This window comes from Pomacea canaliculata, linkage group LG1 (genome assembly GCF_003073045.1).
Source record: "Pomacea canaliculata isolate SZHN2017 linkage group LG1, ASM307304v1, whole genome shotgun sequence".
In the NCBI taxonomy this organism is placed as follows: Eukaryota; Metazoa; Mollusca; class Gastropoda; order Architaenioglossa; family Ampullariidae; genus Pomacea; species Pomacea canaliculata.
In genome coordinates, this window is record NC_037590.1 from 22881788 (window position 1) to 22891725 (window position 9938).

The window sequence follows — 9938 nt, forward strand, 5'->3', positions numbered from 1 at the left end:
TTCTCCTGTTGTCATCGGCTTTTCGATTGGTCGACTTTATAAAAATACCTATCGCTTTTTTTGCGTTAAAGACTGTGGGGTTGTCGACTTTTCCGAAAATATATCTGTGATTTTTATATACGTATTTCCCGAAACTTCATCATGTCAAGTGTAAGTGTTATTAAGATTTTTATTATAATAGTATTCTAACAACAAGAAGCCTTTAGTAGTTTAAAATCGCTTTATTCTGGCAGAAAATGTGATAAAAATTCAAAATTGCACGGACTGGACTAGCACCCAACGCAAATAAACTTTTATTTTTGAAAATCCGAGGTTGATTTTGTGTTATATGATGATTCAATATAATTATAATTTTTGGCGTCCGGTTTAAACGTTTCATTACATGACGTGCTAAAATTAATTTTGGATCAATTGTATGCCACCTTTTGTTATGACCGGTTATAAAGCGACTGAAAATCAGTCTAAAAACAGATGGCTACAGGCTTGTTTATTGATCATAAATACAGGGCTTCCTCGTCTTTCAGTTTTATTAGTGCTAAAATTCTGCTGTCATCGTTGCATGATGAAACAGTATGATTCCTTTTACCAGCACACTTTGTTCTAGCTCCATCAACTGCGAAATAGGACTGAAATGCAATCAAGAGTACTAAATCTGCCATTATCAGCTCTGAATTATTGATTTGATTCTGCTACCACGACTGGTTTTGAATAGAACTAACTTAGCTAAATTTAAAAAAACATTAATTTTTCTTAGGGGTGTATTGACAGAAGTTTTTCAGTTATCTCTTTGTATGTTTTTATTATACAATATTACAGATATCAAACGTTGAAAATCTCCCACCACATGTAATACGTCAAGTGTCAAAAGAAGTTGCATTGCTGTGTCAAAATCCGCCTGAAGGAATCAAAATAATTACAAATGATGAAGACATCACTGATATTCAAGCATCTATTGAAGGGCCAGGTACATTTTGCGATTCTGGTTTAAAATTAACAGTTGATGCCACAATTATAATTTTTTTCATTTTTTGAAACAAAGCTAGTGTGATGTTTACATGCTTTTATTTCATTTCTTCTAAAATGCTTAGATGTAGCATTATTGTGGAATATAAGTGTTATTTCATATCTGTTGTTACTCAGCGGGCACACCATATGCTGGTGGAATGTTTCGAATGAAACTAGTTTTGGGCAAAAACTTTCCAGCTGAACCACCTAAAGCCTTCTTTCTTACAAAGATCTTTCACCCAAATGTTGCAACGAATGGAGAAATTTGTGTCAATACACTCAAGAAAGACTGGAAACCTGAGCTTGGAATTAAGCACATTTTATTGGTATGCAATATCATTTAGTTGTTTGCTTTGGTTGTTGTAAATCATGTCAGTTATATATGTGCCAAAAGTATGTATATGAATAGATGACAATTTTCTAGTGTTGCATGTTTTTCTGCACTCTGAAAAGTTGCTTTTTTAATACTTTATTAGAACCAAAAAAATTTTAAAATTAGGCTTTTTTTTTTGCGCAGTATTCTGTGAACATGTTGAGACTTAACAATAGATAATTTTGAATTCCATGTGGTAAGAGTTCTCAAAAGAGACAGGCTATGTACACATCTAGTAATTGTCAACCCCTGTTTGTGTTGATACAAGTGCCACAAGTACATTATAGTAAAAAAAATCTAAAAGCAAGTTATCATGAATTAAAAAAAGGTCTAAATGGGGCCTGACAGATTTTAAGATATTTTTTCACTCGTCGTACTTAGCTATTTCATATTATTTTGTTTATAATGTTTATTTTTGGATGTGCTGAATGCATCATGTTTAACTTGATGAAGGTCTGTTTTTCATTTTCTGTTGGCAGACTGTAAAGTGCCTGTTGATTGTTCCCAATCCAGAGTCTGCACTTAACGAGGAAGCAGGGAAACTTCTGTTGGAGCAATATGAAGATTACTCCATGAGGGCAAAGATGTTTACAGAGATACATGCCAAACCACTCAGGTTTGGAAAGACTGCATGCTGATTTCATTGTTGTTAGCTGTAGTGTTAATGAAAAAGACCAGGCGACAGTATGGTTTAGTATAAGGATGCTAGCACATTGGCCGAAGACCTCCCCATAGGGACCCTACTGGCCAGGAGAAACTTTTAAAGTCAATATATGAAGAAATTCATTAGAAGTCAGAGAAAAGCCAAAAGTATGTGCTGAAAATTGATTTTGCTAAATTTTTGGAGCAAAAGACTCCTTACTATTGCATCAAACTACCTGGCACTGAAAGTCTGTATAAAAGGGCTTTTATTACATTTACTATTTTCTGTGGTATCTCATAGTGGTGATAAGGAGTGCACCTAAATAGTTTTGTATTTTTTGACAAATAGAAGTGTGTTCCGAAATTAGTTAAGTTTATTCCTCGTTGCTCCTTTGAGGAGCATAGGGCCGCAACAACACCTCGCCAGCAGATGCGGTTTTGGGCAGTCTCCTTCAGTTGGGCCCAGGTGGTTCCAATGTCCTTTGCCTCACTCTCTACTGTTCTTTTCCAAATCTGCTTTGGTCTCCCAACTTTCCTCTTCCCCTGAGGGCTCCAGTCAAGTGCCTGCTTGGCAATGGTGTCAGCTGGTTTGCGCAGAGTGTGTCCTATCCAGCCCCATTTGCGCTTTTTGATATCTTGGCTAGTGGCATTCTGGTTGTTCTTTTCCACAGTTAGCTGTTGGAGATCTTTTCAGGCCATCTTATTCCCAGAATATGGCATAGGCATCGGTTGGTAAAGGTCTGGAGCTTGTGTTGATGGTATTTGTCACTGTGTTCTAAAATATACTTGTGATATCAGTGCATGATCTGGATAAATGAAGTTTATCTTGGAAAAAGTCAATATTTTGTTTTTGTCATAGTGGTATGGACTATGTTTCCAGAGTTTTAAGAAACTTTATGTAGCACTTATGGAATCATGTTTTAAAGACTCACTTTTATTTTGTGAGTGGTTGGCAGAGATAGCTTTTTACTATTGGATGTGCTGCCAAAGAACTGTTAGCATATTGTTCCACTTCAGATCAGTCCCTTGTTGAGGAGTTCTTTATAAAATTTGTTAACATGATAATGGAGAGTCTCACAGATTTGTAATAGTTGTAAGACTTATGGTCTTCCTGATAAATGTCTGATTGTTACTGGTTTTTAAATCTTTTAAAATTTCAGCATGAAAATGTACCTTTTTAAATTTTCAGGCCAACAGAAGAAAATGCATGCACTTCTAGGGAAGCAGGAGATGGCCCGATGGCAAAGAAACATGCAGGAGACAAAAAGTTATTGGATAAAAAGAAAAAGGAAAAAAAGAAAGTGTTGAAACGATTGTGACAGCCATAGAGACTTACGGATTCTTCCAAATCATCCAAAGTGAATAAAACCTTTTTGTGTGTGCATTGACATTGGCACAGTCAAAAGCTATTCACCTTCATTCTCAATCATGGCAAAATGAGGGGGGAAAAGTGTGCAAGGTAGATGACACAAGGACTTGGATCACAAGGCCAGTAGAATCCCAGCATTGTAAACTCTACTTGACAGATGTGTGTGGTCAGTGATGAGTGATGACCTGCGCTATCCCAGACTACCCAAGCACCACCAAACAGCAACAGATCCACTTTTTAAAAAAACTTCTTTGCATCTCTGTATGACTCATTTTTACTGCTCCTGACCACCTCTACTTTGCCTTTTGAGTGTTACAGCCTTACATATAAATAACTCAGACAAGCTATTCAGTTATAAAGCTAAAATTATGAAATAAGCTGCCATCTTACCTTGATGAATTGTATTTTGTGCATTTTATAATTATAGATTTACAGTTTTCTGATCATGTTGCTGTATATATTGACAGTAGTTTTAATTTGAAACTACTATTATTTATGACTGGGAGTCCTACATGATGATCTGTGTGTGTAAATGGTTATCATTGTGCTATAAAATCATGAAATAAATTAACAGTATGAAAATAATTTTTCATACAACTTTTGTTTCTTGTTAATTTAATTCTTCAATTAAGTGGATTTTTTAAAAACTGCACTTAGTGCATCATCCTTAGAAGTGCAGTTTTGATTATGATGACAAAGGGTTTTTTTTTTTTTTGTGGGGGTGGGGGGGTAGGTTTAGTGGCACTTTGATGAGGTTCGATGCTGCTGCCTGTCAAATAAAAATGTTATTGACAAATCTCTCCCTTCAACCACAAGCGTTGTTAAAAATTAACTCAAGTGCTAATTTACTTTCAAATAATTAAGGGTGGGCAGAAGCGATAACATGGTTCATTAATATGTTAATTACCCACATTAGCAAATGACACTGCTTATAAGAATGAGTTCTGTGAACACTGCAGTTTTTAGCTTCTGATCTGGTTGGCAGAAGGTTTGACCGAATTGGACTAAAACATTTTTGCTGTAACATATTCAAAAAAAGTATTTTTACCATACTTTAAAATTATGTCAGTCGTGCATGATCAAATAATAGCTTAATTTGAAAACACCACATCGTGGAATGTTATTGGGCTACTGTAGCGAAATGCTAATTGCATTATGCATGTTTTTTTAATTAAAATACTATTTCACTTTTTCCTATTACTGTCCAAACTTCTTATCTTTCCATCACCTGTTCAAAACAAATGTTGGGAGAGTGAGGGTAGGAACAAAAGGGTAGATAATGGTTGTAATCTGACTGTTCAGGTCATGGGGAGTGAAGTGCTGAGACCTCACTTTTCTCAGGGCTAGCTTTATGAGAGGGCAGTGCCCATCTCCTCTCCCTCACTGCTTTACCATCCCCAACCCACTAACTAAGCCAGTCTAAGGATTCTGTGACATTCCCAACAGCTGGGTGTATTGGGGGAAGTGTTTTATTCTGTTAATTCTTTGCAGTCACACTTGCCCAATTTTAGCCCAAGATGTTGCTAGTACAATCTCCAGGTCTGCATCAGCTGTGGACTAGATTGCATTTTTAAGAGGATGATCCCAGTGTACAGATAAACCATAGTTTGTCCAAAACAGCTATTATGCTGCAGCATCGAGTTCAGTGAAATAAAAAATCCCTTTCACTCCATTTGTGTGTCTTAGATGTGTCATGTCCTTCATTTGTCATGTCCTATTCACCCATTTACATTATCCATCATGCCAAAAAAAAAAATGTTGCTTAAGGACTTCTGTTTATGAAGTGTGCATTATGGCTGTCTCTTTTAAGGTAAACGTTTGAACAAAGCTTGTTGCACCAGCCGCATCAGAATGCCTGGATAAATAGTAATTTCTGGGTTTGTAAATACTTTATAATGCTACTGACATTGTCGTGGATTTGAAAATTACATTAAGTGCCAGTTCAGGTCAATTCATATTTTCTAAAAATAATTCAGTTTTTTAGAAACAAAAATTATTTAGTTTTCAGTTCCACAAAGTATTCATCATGTTGGTATAGTTGTATATTTATGCTTTTCACAATTGACATTAACTGGAATCACAGGGGACATAGTTTTATCGATGACTTAGATATGCATAGTCTAAAAATGTACTGCATGGAAGAACAAGAAACTGTAAAAATTTAATGAGAAGCATACAGCAAAATTCAAGAACACTTTCTCCATTTTTACTTTTCTTTTATTGAACTTTTTGTTTTCAAGTGAACAATTTTACAATATGTTTTACTAAAACACTTAAATGACATTAATTCCACTAGATGTCATCTAGCTCATAATAGACAAGTAATGAAACAGGCTGAGTAACACCCTGTCCTAAACAAAAAAGACCCAAACTAATCCAAAGATAAAATGATACAGACCAAATCAAAATATGAAATTAATGTACGTAACTGCAAAACTTTCAAAACATCAACGCGAAGAACTGGAACTTGAACGACTGTAACGACGACGCCTTGCTGGGGAACGAGATCGTGTTCTTCGTCGTGGTGGACTGCGTCTGCGTGGTGGTGGTGATGATCTGTTAAATACATAAAAATTTGGATCACAAATGTTCACACCTATCTTAATTTCTTTAAAATAGGAAGCTAAGAATGCGACTTACCTTCCACCTCTAAAACGAGGTGGTGAATTTCTCCATCGAGGTGGAGGTCTGCGTGGTGGACTCCGTCTTGGAGGCACCCTTGCTGGTCTTGGCATGTGCACTGCAGCTGCTGTCACCTCTTGACCATCAATTTGGCCTATGAGCCAAAAATCAAGAAAATTTGTTAAAGGTGAATTTGTGACTGCATCACAAGCTGCTATAATTACAATAAGTGGTGAGATTTGGTCATTCACCTAAGTGGTAATGCCTTACCATGATACAGCCTTAGTTGCTGGCTGTCCATCCCCAGCAAAGTCCTGACAAGGGTAATACTAGAGAGATTGAAGAAGGCACTAGACAAGAGACTGAGACCAGAACAAGCAGCTTTCACCAGAATAGATCATGCACTGACCACCCTCAGTATCATCATTCTGCTTAAGCTCATAAGCATTAATCAGGAGTTGTACGAAGATTTGTCCTGCCAAGTTAAGCCCAACAGTAAATTCACTAAACCTTTTGTAATGAAGATTGGCATAAGACAGGGTTGCATATTATCACCAACAATCTTCCTAATGGTCATAGACTGGATCATGGGCAAGACGACCCAAGACAACACAGGTATCCAGTCGACCTTTACCAAACAGCTAGAGGACCTGACATTAGTCTCTTATCTCATCGGCAGCAGTATACTTAAACCAAACTGAGCAAGCTAACAGAGGATGGAGAGAAGACGGGCTTAAAGGTCAAAACTGGGTCTGCTGGTGAGGTGTTGATGCGACTCTATGCTCCTCAAGGAGTAACAAGGAGTAACAAACTGCTGGCTTGGCATAAAACACCAAACACCCCTCACTTCCATCAATTCATATTCTGAGTGCAGCATCACTTGGCCAATAAATTCTTCTTTTTAATAATTTCTTCAATTTCCAGGTCTACTGACACCATGACATAACTGAACAAGCCAAATGCCACAAAAAAAGGATAGATTTTTTTCATACCAAGCAGGGCAAGAACAATAATTATAAAAAAAAGCAACAAAGTTACAAATGTTACTAGGCCATATAAAAAGGGCAGGAATTTCCAAATATCATTAGTCACAATGTGTACAGAATACATGGAAACAGAACATATAGAATTTAAAAGAAAAAAACAAAACATACCCCCATCCATGTATTTGATAGCCTTTTCAGCATCCTCTGAATTTTCATATTCTATGTAGGCAAACCCCCTGGACATGTTTGGATGAGTACGATCATTTGGCATATCAATTAACTTGATGGTTCCGTACATAGAAAATATCTCCTGAATGTGGTCCTTGTTAACATTGCGTGTTAGACGTCCAATGTGGACCTTTGTGGGCTTGGGAGTTGGGCTTCTCTTCTTTCTTTTGGCAGCTCTGAAATTGAGATTCTTTAATGTTTACCACATCATCTATAGCAGACCTGGCAAGGGCCGGCCCGCCTCCTGTCTCTGACCAGCCCGCCCTCTAGCTCATCCGCCAGTTTATATACTATATATACAGTATTGGGTAAAACTGAGTTAACTATATTAGTCCGGCCCTCTAAAACCATCCCAATTTCTCATACGGCCTCTTGGGAAAATTAATTGCCCACCCCTGATCTATAGCCTTGTTCCCCAACAGACTTCAAGATCTCAAGAATTTAATGAAAGACTAAAATTAGGAATATTTGGTACAGTGGAAAGAAGCAACACAGACCTTTTTCCTTTTACATACTTTTCTTTTAATTTGTTCTCATTCTTTTACGTTAACTTTTGAATATTTAGTCACCTTATATCATAATAAGACCACATGACAAGGTTAGGAGACATTGTTCAAGAAGAAAAATATACTTCTAATTTCACAGAAACTGACTAACCCTTGTTTCTGACGGTGGTCACGGTCATCACTGGTATCACTGCTTGATGAAGACCGGCTGCTACTAGAGCTTCCAGACCTAGAGGTGCTGGAGCCACTGCCACTGCTGCTGCTACTTCCAGAAGATGAACGTGAGCGACTACTAGAACCTGACCTGTTAAATGAAAAAAGGTTACGAAAACAATAAAGTATGGAAGCAGGAAAATAGGAACTCAATTTTGTTGTCTATATGTTCTCTCAGTGAGCGATACCTGTTCTCCACTTGCTTGCACAAAACTTCAATAAATTTTCCAGTTGGTCTGCTATCTCCCTGTTTGTAATGTTAGCAGTCAGGAAAACTTGGGTCAAGAGGGTTTGTTGGTCACGCGATTGAGATCAACATGTTTGATTGACGTTGTCTGCCCTTTCTTGCTGTTGTCTTTCTCTTCCTTCCAATCCTCCAGTTTTCTGCTCAGACATGCTCAAAATGCTTTCGCTAGTGCTGGTTACCTGTTTTCTTTTTTTTTTTATATCATTTATCTTTTTTGGAGCCATTAGTCTTTCGTGCAATCAAATATCTTAAAGAACCGGAGTAACAGACATCACACTGCTCAGCCGCTCTCTACTGAGGTGATTACCATTCGCCATTCAGCTAAACCAATTTCTCTCTCTTGCCCCAGTTTCTTTCTCTTACTAAAATTTCACTGAAAAATTTTTATCCATGGAATTTTCTTAGACATAATCTATAGATGTTGTAACTCAGATGTGTTGATCCACCAACACAGGCCATGAGAAGTTTTTCTTTAAGTAAATAAATGCATTTCTTTTCCACCGAGGTACAGACACGTCCTACCTCTGCCAGGACCATCGCGAAAATGTGAATGCAAGAAAGGGATGAATGGGTTGAAGAAAGAAATCTTAAATTTAGAAGAAATCATAAATAGCTGCAACTCACGAACTGCTTCCAGATCCACTACTTGATGAGCCTCCCCGTCTCTGCCTGTCCCTTCCTCTTTCTTTTTCTTCCTTTTTATCTTTCTTTTTTTCTGTACTTTTCTTTCCCTCTGATTCAGCTTGACTTTTTTTCTTTTCTGGGCTTTTACTGCGTCTGAAATAAAAGTGATGTAAGAAAATTTGAGCGGGTGTTCCTAAGATGAAAACAACTATAAACATGGCAGCATATTCTGAATAATGATATATAATAAGCCCCTTTAACATGTTTAAGACAGGGAAACAGAATGCAGAAAACCCATCCTGGGACTGCCACAAAATGATGGCCACGGTTATATCACAGGTCTAAATTCTATATCCGCCTTTTCTGTACAGTTTCGAAAAATGTTTTTATAGATTTTTTATAGATTGGTCCTGTGCAATTTATTTTTTAGTATATATTAAGGGCATGCAGATACTGATATATTAAAAATGAAAAACCAACGCATCCTTAATCTGATGCATAATGCAAGTAATAAAAAAGCTGCTTATTTACAAAAAGCGCCAAATGACCATTTAAAGTGATAGTTAATAAACATAAATGACGCAAATACTCTCAAATGTTGAGGTTTGTCAGCTGTACCACTTGAATCAGCTGAAAAAAAATAAAAGGTGGGGGTTGGGAGTCCCGAAGTCGCTTAAGTCATTTATTATTTAAAAAAGATTTACGCGAACACTGTGAAAATCGCGTCAAAATTAAAATTCCAGAAAGACATAAAAAGTGCAATAACATCTAAGTTTAGAACTATTACAGGATTTTGTCAAAATCAGTTGCGGATCAAAGGGAAACCTTGTTTGAACAGTCTTGTAAGTATGCGTGTCTAGAAATCAGCCGCTCGCTCTTTCTAATTTTTACATGTGTAAATTTCACATAAATTTGTATACATACGTTGCTGGCATCTTCGGCTCTTTCAAAACTCTTAACGCTGTCTTGATAAGCACAAACACACCAAAAGACCTTTACTATTCTAATAACAGTCGTGTGAATACGAACTAATGTACGTCCGTGGTGTGAAGCTTCACGCCAAACTACGCTTTCCTATCTAAGTTAGTACAAGAAGACGGATTGGTTGCCTCACACCTTCGCG

At 37.0% G+C, this 9938-nt stretch overlaps 2 protein-coding genes across 3 annotated transcripts; one reads left to right on the forward strand and one right to left on the reverse strand.

Moving 5' to 3' along the window:
- Positions 1–20: 20 nt before the first annotated feature.
- On the forward strand, positions 21–3991 carry LOC112557325 (ubiquitin-conjugating enzyme E2 S-like). Of its 2 annotated transcripts, none has more exons than XM_025227126.1 (5): positions 21–150; positions 817–964; positions 1141–1331; positions 1858–1994; positions 3210–3991. In XM_025227126.1, exons 1-5 carry the CDS (start codon positions 142–144, stop codon positions 3337–3339), a joined length of 615 nt encoding a protein of 204 aa, XP_025082911.1. In that variant the 5' UTR covers positions 21–141; the 3' UTR covers positions 3340–3991. The 2 variants fall into 2 exon arrangements, with proteins under 2 accessions (XP_025082911.1, XP_025082900.1); XM_025227115.1 differs by lacking the exon at positions 21–150 and adding an exon at positions 189–570.
- Positions 3992–5588: 1597 nt separating this feature from the next.
- On the reverse strand, positions 5589–9898 carry LOC112571347 (RNA-binding protein with serine-rich domain 1-like). Its single transcript, XM_025250298.1, has 6 exons — positions 9740–9898; positions 8816–8968; positions 7883–8035; positions 7166–7401; positions 6030–6165; positions 5589–5945 (listed from the first exon to the last, which is right to left on the reverse strand). Exons 1-6 carry the CDS (start codon positions 9748–9750, stop codon positions 5837–5839), a joined length of 798 nt encoding a protein of 265 aa, XP_025106083.1. The 5' UTR covers positions 9751–9898; the 3' UTR covers positions 5589–5836.
- Between the last annotated feature and the right edge of the window lie 40 nt (positions 9899–9938).

Bases quoted from the DNA above. Each gene is read 5' to 3' on its own strand.
- LOC112571347 (XM_025250298.1), bottom strand. The intron at 8,036-8,815 runs GTGAGTTGCAGC...TTCATTTAACAG, and splicing joins AGTGGATCTGGAAGCAGTTC to GTCAGGTTCTAGTAGTCGCT. The intron at 6,166-7,165 runs GTATGTTTTGTT...TTTGGCTCATAG, and splicing joins TATCAAATACATGGATGGGG to GCCAAATTGATGGTCAAGAG.
- LOC112557325 (XM_025227115.1), top strand. From the start codon at position 472: ATGGCTACAGGCTTGTTTATTGATCATAAATACAGGGCTTCCTCGTCT. The intron at 965-1,140 runs GTACATTTTGCG...GTTGTTACTCAG, and splicing joins AGCATCTATTGAAGGGCCAG to CGGGCACACCATATGCTGGT. The intron at 1,332-1,857 runs GTATGCAATATC...TTCTGTTGGCAG, and splicing joins GAATTAAGCACATTTTATTG to ACTGTAAAGTGCCTGTTGAT.